A 21596-nucleotide genomic window follows, 5' to 3' on the forward strand; every position below is an offset into this window, starting at 1 on the left:
ACCTCCATTATTGTTCTTTTTCCTTAAGATTGCTTTGGCTATTCGGGGTCTTTTGTGGTTCCAAACAAATCTGATGATTTTTTTGTTCTATTTCTTTAAAAAATGCCATTGGGATTTTGATGGGAATTGCATTAAATCTGTATATTATTTTGGGTAATATGGCCATTTAACTATGTTGATTCTTCCAATCCATGAGCACGGAATGTCTTTCCATTTCTTTGTGTCTTCTTCAATTTCTTTCAAAAATGTCTTATACAGGGATGTCCCTTATCACCTCTTCTTTTCAACATAGTGTTGGAAGTCCTTGCCAGAGCAATCAGGCAAGAGAAAGAAATAAAAGGCATCCAAATTGGGGATGAAGAAGTTAAATTATCACTCTTTGCAGATGACATGATGCTATATATAGAAAATCCTAAAGACTCCACCAAAAAGCTATTAGAAACAATCAACGAATACAATAAGGTTGCTGGCTACAAAATCAATGCACAAAAGTCCATTGCCTTCCTATATACTAACAATGAAATCTCAGAAAAAGAAATACAAAAAACAATTCCTTTTGCAATTGCAGCAAAAAGAATAAAATACCTAGGAATAAACTTAACCAAGGATGTGAAGGACCTATATGCTGAAAACTATAAGACTTTTTTTTTAAATTTTATTTTATTAAATTTATTGGGGTGACAATTGTTAGTAAAATTACATAGATTTCAGGTGTACAATTCTGTATTACTTCCTCTGTAAATCCCATTGTGTGTTCATCACCCAGAGTCAGTTCTCCTTCCATCACCATATATTCGATCCCCCTTACCCTCATCTCCCACCCCCCACCCCCCACCCCCCTTACCCTCTGGCAACCACTAAACTATTATCTGTGTCTATGAGTTTCTGTTTCTCATTTGTTTGTCTTGTTCTTTTGTTGTTTTTGGTTTATATACCACATATCAGTGAAATCATATGGTTCTCTGCTTTTTCTGTCTGACTTATTTCGCTCAGCATTACTCTCTCAAGATCCATCCATGTTGTCACAAATGTTCCTATATCATCTTTTCTTACCGCCGAATAGTATTCCATTGTGTATATATACCACAACTTCTTTATCCATTCATCTATCGAAGGACATTTTGGTTGTTTCCATGTCTTGGCCACCGTAAACAAAGCTGCAATGAACATTGGAGCACACGTGTCTTTATCTCTAAATGTTTTCAGATTTTTTGGGTAGATACCCAGGAGAGGGATTGCTGGGTCATATGGCAATTCTATTCGTAATTCTTTGAGGAACCTCCACACTGCCTTCCATAATGGCTCCACCAGTCTGCATTCCCACCAACAGTGTATGAGGGTTCCTTTTTCTCCACAGCCTCTCCAACATTTGTTACTATTTGTCTTGTTGATGATAGCCATTCTGACTGGGGTGAGGTGATATCTCATTGTGGTTTTGATTTGCATTTCTCTAATGATTAGTGATGTTGAGCATTTTTTCATATGTCTATTTGCCATTTGTATGTCCTCTTTGGAGAAATGTCTCTTCAAGTCCTCTGCCCATTTTTCAATTGGGTTGTTTGGTTTTTTGTTGTTGAGTTGCATGAGTTCCTTGTATATTCTGGATACTAGCCCCTTATCGGAGGCACTGTTTGCAAAAATCTTCTCCCATTCAGTTGGTGGCCTCTTTATTTTGTCAATGGTTTCTTTTGCTGTGCAGAAGCTTTTAAGTTTTATATAGTCCCATTCGTTTATTTTAGCTTTTACTTCCATTGCCTTTGGAGTCAAGTTCATAAAATGCTCTTGGAACCCAAGGTCCATAAGTTTAGTACCTATGTTTTCCTCTATGCAGTTTATTGTGTCAGGTCTTATGCTTAAGTCTTTGATCCATTTTGAATTAACTTTGGTACATGGTGACAAATAGCAGTCCAGTTTCATTCTTTTGCACATGGCTATCCAATTCTCCCAGCACCATTTATTGAAGAGGCTGTCTTTGCTCCATTGTATGTTTTTAGCTTCTTTGCCAAAAATTATCTGTCCATATTTATGTGGTTTTATTTCTGGATGCTCAATTCTATTCCATTTGTCTATGTGTCTGTTTTTCTGCCAATACCATGCTGTTTTGATTATTGTAGCCCTGTAGTACAAGCCAAAGTCAGGGAGTGTGATACCTCCATTATTGTTCTTTTTTCTTAAGATTGCTTTGGCTATTCGGGGTCTTTTGTGGTTCCAAACAAATCTGATGATTTTTTGTTCTATTTCTTTAAAAATTGCCATTGGGATTTTTGATGGGGATTGCATTGAATCTGTATATTGCTTTGGGTAATATGGCCATTTTAACTATGTTGATTCTTCCAATCCATGAGCATGGAATGTCTTTCCATTTCTTTGTGTCTTCTTCAATTTCTTTCAAAAATGTCTTATAGTTTTCAGCATATAGGTCTTTCACATCCTTGGTTAAGTTTATTCCTAGGTATTTTATTCTTTTTGCTGCAATTGCAAAAGGAATTGTTTTTTGTATTTCTTTTTCTGAGATTTCATTGTTAGTATATAGGAAGGCAATGGACTTTTGTGCATTGATTTTGTAGCCAGCAACTTTATTGTATTCGTTGATTGTTTCTAATAGCTTTTTGGTGGAGTCTTTAGGATTTTCTATATATAGCATCATGTCATCTGCAAAGAGTGATAATTTAACTTCTTCATTCCCAATTTGGATGCCTTTTATTTCTTTCTCTTGCCTGATTGCTCTGGCAAGGACTTCCAACACTATGTTGAAAAGAAGAGGTGATAAGGGACATCCCTGTATAAGACATTTTTGAAAGAAATTGAAGAAGACACAAAGAAATGGAAAGACATTCCGTGCTCATGGATTGGAAGAATCAACATAGTTAAATGGCCATATTACCCAAAACAATATACAGATTTAATGCAATTCCCATCAAAATCCCAATGGCATTTTTTAAAGAAATAGAACAAAAAATCATCAGATTTGTTTGGAACCACAAAAGACCCCGAATAGCCAAAGCAATCTTAAGGAAAAAGAGCAATAATGGAGGTATCACACTCCCTGACTTTGGCTTGTACTACAGGGCTACAATAATCAAAACAGCATGGTATTGGCAGAAAAACAGACACATAGACCAATGGAATAGAATTGAGAACCCAGAAATAAAACCACATAAATATGGACAGATAATTTTTGACAAAAAAGCTAAAAACATACAATGGAGCAAAGACAGCCTCTTCAGTAAATGGTGCTGTGAGAATTGGATAGCCATGTGCAAAAGAATGAAACTGGACTGTTATCTGTCACCATGTACCAAAATTAATTCAAAATGGATCAAAGAATTAAGCATAAGACCTGACACAATAAACTGCATAGAGGAAAACATAGGTACTAAACTTATGGACCTTGGGTTCCAAGAGCATTTTATGAACTTGACTCCAAAGGCAATGGAAGTAAAAGCTAAAATAAACAAATGGGAGTATATGAAACTTAAAAGCTTCTGCACAGCAAAAGAAACCATCAACAAAATAAAGAGGCAACCAACTGAATGGAAGAAGATTTTTGTAAACAGTGCCTCCAATAAGGGGCTAATATCCAAAATATACAAAGAACTCATGAAACTCAACAACAAAAAAACAAACAACCCAATTGAAAAATGGGCAGAAGACCTGAAGAGACATTTCTCCAAAGAGTACATACAAATGGCAAATAGACATATGAAAAAATGCTCAACATCACTAATCATCAGAGAAATGCAAATAAAAACCACAATGAGATATCACCTCACCCCAGTCAGAATGGCTATCATCAACAAGACAAATAGTAACAAGTGTTGGAGAGGTTGTGGAGAAAAAGGAACCCTCATACACTGTTGGTGGGAATGCAGACTTGTGCAGCGTCTACGGATGACAGTGTGGAGGTTCCTCAAAAAATTATGAATAGTATTACCATATGAACCAGCAATCCCTCTCCTGGGTATCTACCCAAAAAATCTGAAAACATTTAGAGATAAAGACACGTGTGCTCCAATGTTCATTGCAGCTTTGTTTACAGTGGCCAAGACATGGAAACAACCAAAATGTCCTTCGATAGATGAATGGATAAAGAAGTTGTGGTATATATACACAATGGAATACTATTTGGCGGTAAGAAAAGATGATATAACAACATTTGTGACAACATGGATGGATCTTGAGAGTATGATGCTAAGCTAAATAAGTCAGACAGAAAAAGCAGAGAACCATATGATATCACTGATATGTGGTATATAAACCAAAAACAACAAAAGAACAAGACAAACAAATGAGAAACAGAAACTCATAGACACAGACAATAGTTTAGTGGTTACCAGAGGGTAAGGGGGTGGGGGGTTGGAGATGAGGGTTAGGGGGATCAAATATGTGGTGTTGGAGGGAGAACTGACTCTGGTTGGTGAACACACAATGGGATTTACAGAGGAAGTAATACAGAATTGTACACCTGAAATCTATGTAATTTTCCTAACAATTGTCGCCCCAATAAATCTTTAAAAATTTAAAGAAAATTTTGAAAAAGTTTTAAAAAATAAATAAACAAATAAAAAACACAGTGAGAAACCATGACAGAGCTATTAAAATGCCTAACAATGAAAAGAATGACCATCCCAAGTGTTGATGAGGGTGTGGAGAAACTGGAACTCTCAAAGACCGCTGATGGGAATGTAAAATGGTATAATCACTTTGGGAAACAGTCTGGCAGTTTCTTAAAAGATTAAACATATGCCTACCTACCCTATTATCCAGGCTTTCCTAGATATTTGCCCATGAGAAAAGAAAGCAGACATCCAAACGAAGACTTGTACATTAATATTCTTATCAGCTTTATTTGTAATAGCACAAAACTGGAAACAACTTAGATGTCAGTGAATGGATAAACAAGTTTTGGTTTTTACATACATTGAAATACTGCTCAGCAATAAAAAAAGAATGAATACTAGACTAATTGAGGAGATCATTTCATAAATTATATAAATGCCTAACCACTATGCTGTACACCTGAAACTAATAAATACAATTGAATGTCAACTATAACTGAAAAATAAAAAAATATTTCAAAAGAATGAATTATGTATACACAACATAGATGAATCTTAAAATAATTATGCTGAGTGAAAGAAGGCAGACAAAAGCAGAGTACACACGTATGATACCATTTATATAAATCTTTAGAAAATACAAACTAATCTATAGTGATATAACAGAAGGCAGGTCAGTGATTGCCTGAGGAAGAGGGGCAGGGAGAACCTAGAGGAGAGGATGAAAAGGGGCACAAAGAAGCCTTTTGGGGTGATGGATATGTTCACTATCTTGATTGTGGTAATGGTTCTACATGTATATACATATATCAAAACTTGTCAAATTATACATTTTAAGTATGTGAAGTTTATTGTATGTCAATTATACTCAATAAAGCTATTTAAAATAATATTTATGTGACAGATGCAGAGATTGAAGAGGAAGGAATGAGAAGGTATAACCTATATCAGGGGTGTCTAAACTTTTTTCAACGTTATTTACCAAGGGCCGTCTGCGGTAAAATACACAAACAGCCGGGCCACTCACTTGAGGTGAAGTACATATTGCCTCACCTGGTTTATTTAAGTAAACTAAATATATTTTTGGAATTTGCTGCGGGCCAATTAACAATGGATTGCCTGCCGCAGTTGGCCCACAGGCCACAGTTTGGACACCCCTGATCTATATAGTAAGTTTCCATAATGTGGAGGTGAGGCATCCAAAACACAGGTCAAGGAAATCATTTTGCATAGGGTAGGGACACCTCTTCAGCAACAAGAAGGATATAAGAATGGTTGGGGACAGTTGTGCATGTCTGTAAGTTTGGTGGCAGGGAGTTGAGGGAATCCCACCTAATGGCTCATTTTAATGGAAATTTGGAAGGAAAATCATCTGCTGAGAGTGAGGTGGAGGTTTGGAATAATCATTGCAGATGGAATATAATGTGTCTAGAAAAAGAAAGAATGGATTCTGCAAAGTGTTGAGGGCACCACTGGGGTGGCTCTGCATAAATGGACAGTAGTACCCCTCAGACCTTCCACGGGATTTCCTCCAGCAGCAATCTGATGCCCTCATGCAGACATCAAGGAAGCAGGTAGTTCAACACAGGGTTGGCAACTTTGCTAGACAGTGATGACAAAAAAGATAAATAGGAAGGAAGTTCAGGTTATTAATGGAGCATGAAATATAAGGTGAATAGGAATGAAAGCAAGAAAGGAGAAAGCTAATATTTTGTGAGAAAATAAACCTATGGAATGTACCTTCTGATGGTATCTGAGAATAATTGTAGGGGCAATAATTGAATCAAGAATGGGAAGAATAAAAAGCTGTGATCTGAGAGCAGAGAGTAAATGCTTGAATTAGTCATTTTCAAGGAAGATAAGTTTTGGATGGATAGTGACAAGATTAATGGTGTGACTGTTGAGGCAGGCCACTTAGGATGACTTGGGAGTGAATTTAAGGCAGTCCACATAGACGTGTTATTGGGAAGACTGTTGGGATTTTGCTGACTGAATTATCAGGGCATCATTTAATATGTTCTCTGTCCTTTTTTTCCTATAAATTGACATTTTAATGCAGAAGCTTAATCGGTTTCAGGTTTGATTTTTTTTTTCTTTTGCAAGACTTCTTTATAGGTGTGTACTTTTATCAGGACATACGCAATATCTGGTTGTGTCTTTTTCTGTGATGTAAGCATACATTGGCAATTTTCACCCAGATTCATTAATTCAATGACGTTCTAAATGTTGATATTATAAATCAATCATTCCTTGTTCCTTACTATCTTCTATAAAGAGAAACTTCCCTTATCAATTACTTAGTTACCTGGAGGCACAGTTCATATAAGGTAAATCCTTGTTTTCTCTTTATCAGTTTTCAAAATCATGAATTGGTTTCTTAGCATCCTCCTAAGGTGATGAATTAGTTTTATTTTTTAAATTCTGAACACATGGATTTAAAAATATTTCATGTACTTCAACCAATTGCAATTATTTTTCTTTTTTTCACATTCAATATTATTTTAATTAATTTCAGGTGTACAGCATAGTGGTTAGACATTTGTGTAATTTAAGAAGTGATTCCCCTGACTAGTCTAGTACCCACCTAGCACTATACATAGTTATTACCATATTATTGATTATATTACCTATGCTTTATTTTATATGCCCATGACTATTTTGTAACTACCAATTTGTACTTTTTAATCCCATCACCTTTTTCACCTGCCCCCTAACCCCCTTCCATGTATCACCCCAATAAATCTAGTACCCATCTGACTCCATACACAGTTATTACAACATTATTGACTATATTACTTATGCTATACTTTACATCTCTATGATTACTTTGTAACAACCGATTTGTACTTCTTAATCCCTCCCCCCTTTTCACCCACTCCTTCAATCCCCGTTTCCCATCTGGCAACCTTCAAAATGTTCTTTGTCTCTATGAATTTGTTTCTGTTTTGTTTGTTCATTCATTGTTGTTCTTTAGATTCCACATATAAGTGAAACCACACTGCATCTGTCTTTCTCTATCTAAAACATTCCACTCAGCACAATACCCTCCATGTCCATCCATGCCACCACAGATGGCAAGAACTCATTCCCTCCCATGGCTGAGCAATAATCCATTGTATATATGTACCACCTCCTCACTATCCATTCCTCTATTGACAGACACCCAGGCTGCCTCCATATCTTGGCCACTGTAACCAATGCTGCAATCAACATATGGATACACTTGTCCCCTCAAAGTAACATTTTGGGTTTCTTCAGATAAATACCCAGAAGTGGGGTTACTGGGTACTTCTTTAGCTCTTGTTATAATGTTTATTTTAAAGTCTATTTTGTCTGGTATAAATATGGCTACCCCAGCTTTTTGTTTGTCTGTTTGTTTCCATTTTCATGAAATACCTTATTCCATCTCTTTACTTTCAGTCTATATGTGTCTTTCCATCTGAAGTGAGTATCTTGTAGGGAGGACATGTGAGAGTCTTATTTTCTTATCTATTCAGCCACCTTATCATTTGTTTGGAGCATTTAATCCACTTACATTTAAAATAATTGTTGATAGATATGTAGTTATTGCCAATTTATTATTAATATTTTGATCCTTTTTTTTTTGGTCTTAAAAAAGTCCCTTGGCAGCCAAGATGTCTCCGACACCGCCACTCTTCAGTTTACCCAAAGCGTGGACGCGGTTTACGAAGTCTACCAAAGAGGCCTTGAACAACAAAAATATCAAACGATTGTTGAATACCTTCACTACCAGTTGAATACCTTCAAATCATTATTGAATACCTTCATTTACCAGTTACCTGGCAGTGAAAATGAAAAAAAAAAAAAGTACCCTTGACCAAGTTTTCAGAGGTGTTCTAGAAGAAGAAATTATAAATCATTCACCATGTGAAAATGTTTTAGCTATTATTTCTCTTGTTATTGGGGGAGTAACTGAAGGTATTTGTACTGCATCTACACCATTTGTGTTGTTGGGAGATGTTTTGGATTGTCTTCCTTTGGATCAGCGTGACACAATATTCACTTTTGTGGGAAAAAATGTTGCTACTTGGAAATCAAATACATTCTATTCTGCTGGGAAAAATTATTTACTATGTATGTGCAATGATCTCCTAAGAAGATTATCGAAATCCCAGAATACAGTCTTCTGTGGACGAATTCAATTCTTTTTGGCCAGGCTTTTCCCTTTATCTGAGAAATCAGGTCTTAACTTACAGAGTCAGTTTAATCTGGAAAATGTCACTGTTTTCAATACCAATGAGCAGGAAAGCACCTTGGGTCAGAAGCACACTGCAGATAGAGAAGAAGGAATGGATGTGGAAGAAGGTGAAATGGGAGATGATGAAGCTCCAACAACTTGCTCCGTTCCAATTGATTACAACATGTATCGAAAATTCTGGTCACTTCAGGATTACTTCAGGAACCCTGTGCAATGCTATGAGAAGATTTCATGGAAAACTTTTCTCAAGTATTCTGAAGAAGTTCTAGCTGTTTTTAAGAGTTATAAATTAGACGATACTCAGGCCTCAAGGAAAAAATGGAAGAATTGAAAACAGGAAGGGAGCATGCATATTTTGCAAAATTTTTAACAAGTGAAAAGTTGATGGATTTACAACTGAGCGACAGTAACTTTCGTCGACACATCCTACTGCAGTATCTCATTTTATTCCAATATCTCAAGGGACAGGTCAAATTCCAAAGTTCAAACTATGTTTTAATTGATAAACAGTCACTCTGGATTTAAGATACTACAAAATCAGTTTATCAACTACTATCTGAAAACCCACCTGATGGAGAAAGATTTTCAAAGATGGTAGAGCATATATTAAACACTGAAGAAAACTGGAACTTATGGAAAAACGAAGGCTGCCAAAGTTTTGTGAAAGAAAGCACATCAGATACCAAGCCAACGAGAGTAGTATGGAAGAGAACAGCACCAGAGGACTTCCTAGGGAAAGGACCTAACAAAAAGATTCTGATGGGAAATGAGGAATTAATAAGGCTTTGGAATTTCTGCCCTGATAATATGGAAGCCTGTAAATCATAGACAAGGGAATACATGTCGACTTTGGAGGAATTCTTTGAAGAAGCCATTGAACAGGCGGACCCTGAAAACATGGTTGAAACTGAATATAAGGCTGTGAACAATTCAAATTATGGTTGGAGAACCCTGAGATTATTAGCATGGAGAAGCCCTCATTTCTTCCAGCCAACAAGCCAGCAGTTTAAAAGTTTGCCAGAAAATCTTGAAAACATGGTAATAAAGCCAGCCAAGGAATTACCACCTCCTTCTGAAGAAATAAAAACAGGTGAGGATGAAGATGAGGAAGATAATGATGCTTTACTGAAGGAAAATGAAAGTCCTGATGTTCGACAAGACAAACCTGTAACAGGGGAACAAATAGAGATCTTTGCCAACAAACTGGGTGAACAATGGAAGATTCTAGCTCCCTACCTGGAAATGAAAGACTCAGAAATTAAACAGATTGAGTGTGACAGCAAAGACATGAAGATGAGAGCTAAGCAGCTACTAGTTGCCCGGGAAGATCAAGAGGGAGTACATGCAATGCCCGAGAATCTGATTAATGCACTGATTAAGTCTGAATTAAGTGACCTTGCAGAAAGTATAACTAATGACAATGAGACGAATAGTTAGCTTATTTTATTTTATTAAAACTGTGATAAGATTTTGTTACCAAACAGCATTTGATAAGAGGTCCACTGGTTTTGGTAAACAATAAACATTTTTCTAACACACACACACACACACACAAAAAGTCCCTCTAACATTTCTTGTACTGATTTGGTGCTGATGAACTCCTTTAGCTTTTTCTTGTCTGGAAAGCTCTTTATCTGTCCTTCAGTTCTAAATGATAGCATTACTGGGTAGAGTAATCTTGATTGTAGGTCCTTGCTTTTCTTCACTTTGAATATTTCCTGCCAATCGTTTCTGGTCTACAAAGTTTCTGTTGAGAAATCAGCTGACAGTCTTATGGGAGCTCCCTTGCAGATAACTAACTGCTTTTCTTTTGCTGCTTTTAAGATTCTTTCTTTGTCTTTAACCTTTGACATTTTAATTATGATGTGTCTTGGCTTGAGCCTGAGTGGTTTTATCTTGTTTGGGACTCTCTGTGCTTCCTAGGCTTGTACATCTATTTCCTTTCCCAGTTTAGGAAAGTTTTCTGTCATTATTTCTTCAAATAGGTTTTCAATTCCTTGCTCTCTCTCTTCTCCTTCTGGTAGCCCTATGATGCAAATGTGCATATGCTTGATGTTGTCCCAGAGGCCCCTTAAACGATCCTTACTTTTTTGGATTCTTTTTTCTTTTTGCTGTTCTGTTTTGGTGTTTTTGTCTACCTTATCTTCTAAATTGCTTATTCGATCCTCTACTTCATCTAATCCACTTCTGATTTCCTCTAATGTGCTCTTCATTTCAGTTATTGTATTCTTTATTTCTCACTGGATTTTTGTTTGTTTGTTTTCTATCTCCATTTTTATGTTTCCTATCTCTTTATTGAAGTTCTCCCTGAGATCATTGAGCATCCTTATAACCAGTGTTTTGAACCCCACATCTGATAGATTCCTTGTCTCCATTTTGTTTTGGTTCTTTTTCTGGAGTTTTGTCCTGTTTTGTTTGGGGGGGGTGGGGGGGACATATTTCTTTGTCCCCCCATTTTGGCTGCCTCCCTGTGTTTGATTTTATGTATGAGGTAGAGCTGCTATGCCTCTCAGTTTCAGTAGTGTGGCCTTATGTAGTATATGTGCTGTGGGGCCCAGTGGCACAGTCTCCCTGGGCTCCAGGGCTGGGTACTCCAGGTGTGTCCCTTGTGTGAGTTGTGAGTGCCCTCCTGTTCTAGTTGAGCCTTGGTTGCTGTTTGCATGTCCATGAGAGGGATTGGCCCTTGGGCTGATGGGTTGTGAGGACTGGATGTGACTATAGTGGAACAGCTGTTGTGCCGGAGCTGACCCTACAGAGTAGGATTTGCTTTAGCAGGGCTCCAATGCCTACCTAGTTGCCCCTTTAGGTGTGTCATCCTTGGCCTGGAGATGTGCTGGCTGGCTCCAAAGCTGGCCTCTGGGTATGCCACTTCCCAGGACTTTCTGGGAGGGACCCCACCACAAGCCAAGTTCAGCCACAGCCTGTTCCCTGCCTGGGGCCACTTGGCATGAGCCACAAAGCATTTTAAGATGGCCACCACCCGTGCTGGGCTTGGAGATGCCTCAAGAGGCCAAGCTGCAAACTGAGACCAGCTACCACTAGTGCCAGACTTAGGGCTAGCAGCAGAAGGTATGGGACACACTGAAGGTAGATACTGTTTGTTTGGGGTTTTGAACCTTTGAGGGATTTTAGGAAGGTGAGCCAAGACAGGCTTGTACAGAAAAGCTCCTGGAAGCAGCTTGGGTGTGCCTGAAATTGTGGTGGGGCAGGGTCTCAGAGAATCACCAGGGGAGGGTGAATGAATTGTGTTAGCTACGCTGATGGAGATTCAGATATGGCAGCAGCCTGCATCTGCATGCTGTGGCATAGTAGGGCTCAACAAAGAAATGACCTCCGCCAGCTCCACCATCCAGCCCTCCAGCCCTCATGCTGAGGCCAGACAACTCAGTTCCTTCCCATATGTCCCTGGCAACTTTTGAGCTGCTGCCCCAGCACTGGAGCTCAGAGCAAGTGCATTTGTCAGAGAGTAAGTCTGTACACCCTTTAACAGGAGCACCTGGGACTCCAGTGACTCTCGTCTCACTCAGCCACAATCTCTCTGCTTGTTTTCATAGCCAGAAATTATGGGGACTTCAGTCCCTGGCACTGGAACCCTGGGTTTGGGAGACTTGTGTGCGGATAGGAACCCTTCCTCCTTGCGGGGGAAGGGGAGAACCTCTGCAGCCGAGATATCCCTCCTGATTTTTAATGGTCACACATGGGTGTGGGACCAGCCCATTTCATGTCTCTGCTGCTTCTACTACTCAAGAGGTGGCTTCTTCTATATGTCCTTAGTTGTAGGGCTTCAGTTCAGCTAGACTTCAGGCGATTCTCAATGATGGTTGTTCTGTAGTTTAGTTGTAATTTTGATGTGGTCACGAGAGGAGGTAAACACAGCACTTATGTACTCTGCCATCTTGACTGGAAATAGGGGTTACAATAATTATTCTTACTGACAGCTTTAGTCAATGGAAGCCCTTCAAATTAGCTCCTATGTCCCCTACATCCTTTTGACATGACCTACTGGTGTTTAATAGCTTCATTGCTTTCTGGCACTACAAGATATTCCAAGCCAAGCATTAGCAATTCCTGCTCCAGACCTGGAATGAGTCATTTCTAGGGAGTCCTGGCTCCTTTTAGTTGGAAACAGAATTTAGAGGCCATTATCTAGGTACCAGGCATTTTCATTGCCATTGGGTTAACCATTATTTCTACAGATTTTTTTTTTTCTACAGATTTTTTAAAGACAGAACTAGGAAACACTTTTTTTTTTTTATTTTATTAAATTTATTGGGGTGACAATTGTTCGTAAAATTACATAGATTTCAGGTGTACAATTCTGTATTACATCATCTATAAATCCCATTGTGTGTTCATCACCCAGGAAACACTTTTCTTTTCTTTTTTTTTTTTTTGTTTTTAAGAAGAAATGCATGGTGAGTTCATTCTGATGTCAATCACTTTAACATTCATGGAAACAATACATCCAATTTACAAATAAATTGTAAGTAGGAATAAAGAGATGAAAAGGAAACCCACACATAAAGAGATTTAAGAGACATACCTGCTCTTAAGCTCAGACGTAAGGCCTTGGCTCTGACTAAAAAACAGCTACACCTCCCCACCTCATCTTCCAGAATTAAGATGCCTGTTTCTTGAAGTCCAGAATGTCTAAAAAAGAAATCAAGAATCAAAATACCCTTACCAAATCTACTGAATTTCACTCCTTAATTTTATTGACACAATTATGATTCAGAAAATATTAAGAATCCCAAATGTGACTGGTTTGAAGAACATCTGAAACATTTAACTGGATGGTAGATGCCAATGCTAAATCTGATGAATGGAATTTCTCATACAAGACAGAAGAAAGATGTAAATTTATTAAATATGGATTAGGAAATATGGACATCTAAAACTCCATCTTGGAACTAAAAACATTTTACCTTGATTTGGAGTAAAAGAATAGGATGTGGAAAGGAGACTCAGATTTTACTTTGGCTCATTAAATCTAAAAGGCTTTAAAATTATTAGTATGAAAAGTGTCCATGTTTCTGTTTATGTGAACAATGGAAGGAATCGCCAGGTTCTACTGCAAATCGTCTGCACATTGTTTCATCAGCACTAATTTAGTGCTGCTGGACTAGATAAAGCTATCCAATGCTAAGCCCTCACTGTTCTCTTAGGAATTGTTTTCTCCAGGGTTTTGCAGTTGACTTGCTGAAAGTAATTGACATGTGCCAAGGCAATAATAAGTTAGAAACTACCCAAAATCCAAGGATAATTACTAAACCTGCTTACATATTAAAAAGATTAAAAGCTGGGTATTTCCTTTGACATATTCCCAGTTACCAATAGAGAGTCAGATTCTTTTAGCAATGAGAATGTGACCCCAAATAACTTTAAATTAGTGTCTTTTATTTCAGCACATGTAAGATAATATGTAATAATTTAAAATATCCATTTTGAACACAAATCTTGAAAGAAGACAAAAATAAGGTAAATTGAACAATAGGAACTCACCTGAATTGAGCTCATAAAAATTCTTTTATATTATTTCTGCAAATACTTTGTCTTCACATTTATTAATAAAACTAGCTGCCTTTGGAGCACACTCTGTACCAGCTGATGCTTGAAATAGAACCTGACAGTCTAAAACTGGCTTGATTTTGGAAAGTTAGTTTTGTACAGCTGCCTCCATGTGTAGATGCCTTTTTCAGAACTAGGTACTCATTAAATTCTTTGACTGCCATGACCACACTGGCGTTTCAGGGTCCAGGTGGGCACAGTAGCTTTGATGACAAAAGCAGATGTTTGCCATCCTTAGAAAGCAATACAAAACACCCAGCTCCAACACATCTCAAGCTCTGGTATGTGTGAATGAACACTCCTTCTTGATTCATGTTTGCATGCTGAACATCTGTTTTGATTGTACATTGTTCCTGTGTAACTATGCTTTGATTCATAATGAATTTCTCATATTATGGTATTTATTTGCATTGAACACAAATGCAAATAAAAGGAAATAAATGGCTGAGAGAGAAACCAAAAGGAAGAAGAAGAAGAGGATGTGGAGCAGGAAGAGGAAGACTAGCTCCGGGGCCTCTGAGGGACAGAAGCATGAGGCACTGGGTCCAGCGCCAGTGCACCAAGGCTGGCTTAGACCTCAGAGGTCACTCCAAGGACTGCTGAGAAAGCGCAGCACCTGTGTCCAGAGCTAGATCAGAGGACTCGGCATTCCAGGCAGCTTCTACCTGGGTTCTACAAGCTTCTATTTGTATCCCTCCCATTCTTGGGTAAAAACCAATATCCCCTGGCACTGCTTGCCACTCCACAGTGAGGACACTGTTCTGTGCTTCAGATATGACCCCTCCCTCCAGATGCTTCCTCCAGATGCTTGCACCCCTTTCCAAGGTCACTGCGAAAAAAGATGACAACACACTCCCACACCCTTGACTACACACAATGAAGAGGTAGATGGGGGACCTGTACTCGTTGCTGGTCTGGGTGAGTAGAGGGAAAACTTGATCAGTCACACTGAACGGGCACACTGCAGTCTGTTATCTGCACCCAACACGGCGAGGGCATGCTGCAAGAGATACCCCAATGACAGCGGTGTGGGAGCAGGGGCAAGGGTACCTGCAGGAGAATCTGAGGACACGGGGTCTGCCTACCTCAATGCTTTGCCCCAAGATCAGGTTCCATCAACTCAGCCTTCTTACATGTCGGCACAGGCCCAGTTCAGGGATGCAAAGTACGAACTCCCCGCTGTGTTAGGTAGTAACTACCCAAGTTGTGCCACCACGTTTTCTCAGCCTCCCCTTCTCTGAGTGGAGGTAATAGCACCTACTTCAGAGGGCTGCTGCAATGATTAGATGCAGTGATGTAAACAGTCCTCATTACAGGGCTGGCATATCGTCAGAGTGCATAAAAAGACACGGTTCCAGGGTCTTGCTCCCTTCGGCAGAGTCATGTGTGTGGGAAGAAATGCCACCTGAAGGAGGGAAACCCTGGCAGAAGCAGGAGGGTTCCAAAGGGGCCAGGGCTTGGCCTGACATGCCTCGAGGCTCTTGGCAACCATTTTGAGCAGGTGCACAGCCGCTGCTCGGCCTGCCCCAAGTGGTATGCTCCCAGGCAACTGAGACAAAGGAGTGAACTCTAGACCCCAGCATCCTGCAGGAGAGATGACACATGTCTTGATGAACAGGGTGATTCAAGGCAACTCTGAGGGCCCTTGTTACATTCTTGAGCTACAGGAGAGGCCAGCGCTTGGGTTTCGGTTGTTCTTGGCCTCCTCACTGACCTGGGGCACTATTTCCTCCTTCTCTCCTCTCCCCCATTCCTCCCCACCTTCTTTTAAAAAAAAAATGTTTAAAGGGTTTTGTCAGTGAATGAGCTTATTCATAAAGCAGGCGTGATGACAGTTTGCAGAGCTAAATGGGCACTTAACTGTGTGTCTAATAAATCTGCAACAAAAATAAACAGAAGGGGAGAGGGTTTGGGAAAGAAAAGAGGTCAGGTATGAAAGAAGCCTGTCATGGTGATTTACCACAGCCCCTCAGCAGGCAGTGTCCGCCCCGTCCCCTCCTGGCCACTGCCGACTTGGATTTACCAGAGGCTGACAGCAGAGCAGCCAGGTAGAGGCCACACCAGAGCAGAGCTGGATGGGCACAAAAGGGAGCAAGGGGAGGAGGCTGGGAAGGCCACCGCATCCACTGCCCATTGGCAAGGCAAGCGCAAAACGCGAGGAGACAAAAACAGGTCGGTGCCCAACTACCTTCCCTTCAGGATCCGCACCCAGATTACAGATGGTATTACCAGGATCTTTCTGTCTGACCCAAACCACCCTCCACCCAGGATTTGGGTGACAATCTGGGATTAGAGACACATTCAGATGAATTTAGCAAACACCTGTTGTTCCAGTGTTAATCACCCTTCCAGGTGCACAAGAGACCTAAGACATTAACCCTCTCTTAGCTGGGCTAGCCTGGTGAGGACATGCTTAGGGATGTATCTTCCATGAATCACCTTCCTTGCCCTGAAAGAACGCCATCTCACAGGTGAGGGCAGGTAAAATATCACACAAACCTAGCTGAAATCCTGCCCCAGCCCCAAACTCACTAAAGTATAAGTTTCTCCAAGAAGATTCTAGCTTATTTGAGGGTGGGGACATATTACTCTACCCCCCTTCTCTCCTTCCCCTGCTGGCACTGGCACAGTGTTCCTCGCAAAACAGATGTTGAGGAAATGCCTGTTGGGTTGAATTGAACTGTGGCTAGCGCTGCTTATGGTGGTAGAAGGCCAAGCACTCTGCTTACTAAGGGCAGAGGCTTCTGCCCCGGATGGCTTGGGACCCTCTCTCAAGTCACTGTTGTCTCTCCCAGTTCCCCCTGTGCAAGTGGAAAGGATGCTTCTGACTATTGCCCATCCCAAGGTTTTAGATTTGGCTCCAGCTACAACTTTCCCGCCCTTGCCTTCCCAGCTGTTCTCTAGGATGAACTCATCTTCCTTCAGACACCTCCTAATATTAACTCATGAACCAGGTCAAACAGGATCACCAACCCACCGCCAGTTACCAAATGTGACTTTGGCCTAGACAGGATTTTAATTTTTATTTTAGACAAATGCCTCAGGCTGCCTGCGACAACACTACCCATAGTCTCTTTGAGAGAAAATTTTCTGAGGGCATCTTCTTCAGAGCCCTGTTAATATCTCTTCCCAAAAGGAACTAGCAAACTGGGGGCAAACTGGCCCTTGGTCATGGGGACCTTCACGTATGAGCTCCCCATCACCCTTCATCCCCTTGTCCCTGGGGTGATGGGAATGTTTCTGCAGATCACAAAAGGAGTTTGTCCTGCCTTCCCTCCTGCCTCTGAAAGGCGCTGGCAACTTCCCGTCCTGCAGCCAATGCGTGTGGCTCTAACAATAGTCAACAACCAGGAAAGTTGTTTCATGATTTGGGGCCTCAAGACTTCATTACATTGGGCTGTACCCACCATACTTTTAAGAACACAAAACCTCTGGACGTCCAAGAAAGATGCCAGCAGGAGACTGGGAGCATCCGGAGCCTCTAAAATTGTCTGTCTACGGGCCTTTAGAAACACAGAAAAAGGTACTCGAGACATACAAACTGAAAAACAGCCTCAAGGAATTTACGCTCTAACAGAGAAAAAAACAAATCCATGTCCTCTTAGAAAATGTGGCAGGATCACAGTGACAAGGCCAAAAAGTGCATTAAGAGGAAGAGGTGAAAGAGGAATGAACAGGTTAGACTGGAGAAGAGGCGAGGTTAATTAAGAAACAGGAAGAGGTGACCTCAAACACTTACGCTGAGAAGTGTAAGGGAGAAGGGAGTTGAGGCAGTTGGGAAAAGGACATTGTCTCCCTGCACAGAGCAGGCTGGGGCGCAGCCTCGCAGGGCGGGACTGAAAGACTTAGAGGAGAGAGAAGCCTCTGCGCCTGGAAGATGCAACACTCAGCAAGGCCAACCGAAAAGAGAGTAGCGAAGTGGGGATATTTCAGACACAGCAGCAGCAGCCGCTTTCTGGGTTTTAGGCAAACAGGCAATTCAGTGCACAGGAATCCTGAGAAACAAGTTTGCTTTTCGTGCAAAGCACATTTCAGTTCTCTCACCGCAATACTTTCTACTCTTGAAAGGATCTTTCAAGTATGATGGGGGGTAAGATTTAGGGGGCACCTACAGAAACTTGCCAGAGGATCAGGCAATCACCTGGTCGCTGACTCGGGCAGGAGAGAGACTGGGGAGAACCCCTTGGGATGACTGTTAGTCTGGTCCTGCGAAGTCCCTGCTCATTTTCTGCTGAGTGGACATGCGACCAAGCTGACAAAGCACATCCTGTTGAGGGAAGAGCTTCCTACCCTGCAGTCCAGCTCCAGCCCAGGCCCAGGCCAGGGTGTGGGGCACTGCCCGGTAAAATGAGGTGCAAAGGTGGTGAGCAGGGTTGGGGAACTCTAAGCACCTGTGGAGGGAAAGAGAGGATCACAGAGGTCCCCAGACTTCCTAAGACAGTTCTAGAACTGACCAGTCTCTGAGAAAAACTTAAACCCAGCCTGGTTAAGGTTGGTTTCTGAAAGATCTGTTCAGACTAGTTTGAGGACATGGGTCTCTTAGCATGAGACGCATTTGGTGATGGTTTGAATCTCAGCAAAGCTTTGCAGCTGATGTAGAAGCCAATCAGAAGGCACAGTGACCCAGAACACGAACTCATTGTTAGGCAAGCACCCTGGGACACCCACGGAGTCCAGGGCCTGCTCCAGGAGTCCTTTACGTTCTACCAATAAAGATGCGAGCACTGGGAGCAGAGGCACTGCTCCTGGCTGTGTCACCTTGTGTCTCTGGGGAAGCCCCCCTGCACCACCCCATCCCTGCATTAGGACAAAGCTGAAGCACAGGGAGCAGACTGCTGCTGAAAGGTTTTCCACTACTACCACCCCCTGAAAAGGCACAGACTTATTTGCATGGGAGGAGAGAAGGCTGAGAATGACCAAGGCCCTCTGCAGGGATCTGGCACTGGGTTTGTTTCTCGACTTGGCTCCTGACCAGTTACTATCCAGGGAAAGAGCTTAACTTCTCTCTGATTAATGGACTTCCTGTAAAACTGGACAACATAGCCCATTTCATAGGCCGAGCAGGCAGCATCAACTAAAAGTGCTTGCGGAAGTGCTTTCCAATCCTCACAGAGGAGAGGCTGCAAGAGAGGAGGGCTGAGGCCTCCATGTGGTCAGCTTCATTGTGTGGTCAGTTTGCCATGGCCCTCTCCCGTCCTCTGAAAAACTTCAAGAAGCAGAAGCTGACCAGACCCGAAGATAAAACCCTGAACCTTCAGGAATCACCATCCTGGATGCCAGAGAAGGGAAAGAATGCTTTTACTTAGCAAGGCCCACAAAATTAGATGACTCTGAGAGAACTAAGAAAGAAGCTGAGAAAGTGAGGAAACTGCTCTCCGTAGAAGGAAATCTTGGGCGACAGGGATCACAGGATAACTCTGTTCAGAGCCGCACAGGACGACCTCCTATTCACCAGGATCCACAAAAAACTTGTAGAGTGGGTTTCTGGATGCCCATCTCAAGTCTTGGGAACTGGAGGGCAAAGGGAAAAGATGGAAGTAGAGGTAGCAGAGCTTGATGCCTAATCAATTCTCATTCACATTGGAAAGGCCCAGACCCATCCTGAGTCACAGGGCAAAGCTATACAGAGCTGAGTCTGAAGGACAAGCCCAGGGCTTATAAGTGCACTTGACCTTGGATTCAGGGCTTCCAAACCAGGAGGAAAGGTAATCTGAGGTCCTAAACCCTCCACTGAAATCCTTTCAACCCCTAGGGACAATACCAAGATGACAGGCCGAGGACTCAGGGCTGGAAGTCAGAAACAGTGCCTAGAACACAGCACACATCTATCTGTGTGACAACAGTCAGTACTGGAAACCTCAGACAGGACAATATGAGAGCCCAGGACGTAAGACCAGAAACCATCACAGGAAAACAGCATCCAAATGAAAGGCCTTTCAGGCGGGGTTGGGGGAGGAGGAACGTGAATAAGGCAGAACAGTTCCTCAGGAGTGAGACTAAATTGGCACAGATCCACCTGCCTACTTTGGCCATTGTGTACACTCTTTGGCCCATTGGGACAGCACCTGGTAGGCAGATCATGAAACTGTACATGGGGTGGGCTAGAGGTGAAGACAACTTTCTGCATGCCCCGTGTAAGAAACCTCACACAGATGGCTGGGTGTGGTCTGCACAGACTGGTTCTCGGAGGCCAAATCCTTACCTCCTTTGTCTATTCACAAGAGGTTAAGAAAAAGACTGCTTTCACTTTGTTGCTCTTAAGAGCAAAGGCAGTGAACACACTGCCTTAGCTAAGTCAAAATGGCAGTCACTGCCCAGGTTAATGGACGGAAGCAGGCAGGCAGAGTACTGAAAACAAGCAGATCATTCCTGTGTCACTCTGAAAAGAATTATACGATTTGTTTGACAGAACTAGTAACGGGTTTTGCTTCCTAGCTGAGGCCATTATTAAAGTCAGTTTTTATTTCCTAAGCCTACACTGGGCAGAGTTACCGTGTAATTAATGGACAGTCGGTGAGATGGGTCCTCTGCCCTGCAGGACATCACAAGTGCACACACAGGGAAGATGATCGCGACAGCCCATGTGGCATCAGGCCTCTGGGCCAGTCTGCATGACAATCAGACGAGAAACAGAAGCTGCGTTCTCACCTTAGGACATCCAGAGCCCACCTCTTTCCAGGTCTTCTGAAAAGTGGGACATCATTTTAAATTTAAAATCACAGAGCACATCTAGCCAAGTGGTTCTCAAATCTTTTGTTAAACATTGCAGAGCCCTGTCATCCAAATGGATACATAATGAAGAAAGATAAATAAGAAACCAATAAAAATGGTTACCCTAAAGGGGATAGGGGCACAGGGTAGAAAGGGCAAGAGAGAAAACAAACCTTCGTTTTATCATTTGACTTTTGAAGCACTTAAATTTATTATCTCTTCAAAAAAAAGTAAAGCAATTTTTGAAGTTGAAAGCCCACAATGTACAGCGGCTGACAGTGGAGCTGCTCTGGCAGAAGGTGGTGGGAAGGGTAGTGGGCAGAGCCTGGGCTGCCCTGCTCCTTCCTCACCCAAGGCGTCTTGGTGTGTCTTCCATTTGTTCTCTGCATTGGGACACCACTGGCCTGGCCCAATCTTTTTATTTCCTAGCTGGAAAACTAAAGCCCAGGGAGCCGGGCTCTCCTTCTCTGGGTCTCTCTTTCCATAGGACATATCCAGGAAGGGCTAAATGCACTCCCCAGAAGAAATAATACACCCAA

The 21596-nt window shown here is 41.5% G+C and overlaps 1 protein-coding gene across 1 annotated transcript; it reads left to right on the forward strand.

The window, feature by feature from the left end:
* Positions 1–8191: 8191 nt before the first annotated feature.
* On the forward strand, positions 8192–10215 carry LOC109435284 (THO complex subunit 1-like). Its single transcript, XM_088800824.1, is given in 4 exon segments — positions 8192–8306; positions 8351–8376; positions 8378–9089; positions 9092–10215. Coding segments are annotated over 4 exon segments (1974 nt in total). The 5' UTR covers positions 8192–8194.
* The last annotated feature ends 11381 nt before the right edge of the window (positions 10216–21596 follow it).

This window comes from Rhinolophus sinicus, chromosome 9 (assembly GCF_057876585.1).
Source record: "Rhinolophus sinicus isolate RSI-liver-muscle chromosome 9, RSI-T2T, whole genome shotgun sequence".
NCBI lineage: Eukaryota > Metazoa > Chordata > Mammalia > Chiroptera > Rhinolophidae > Rhinolophus > Rhinolophus sinicus.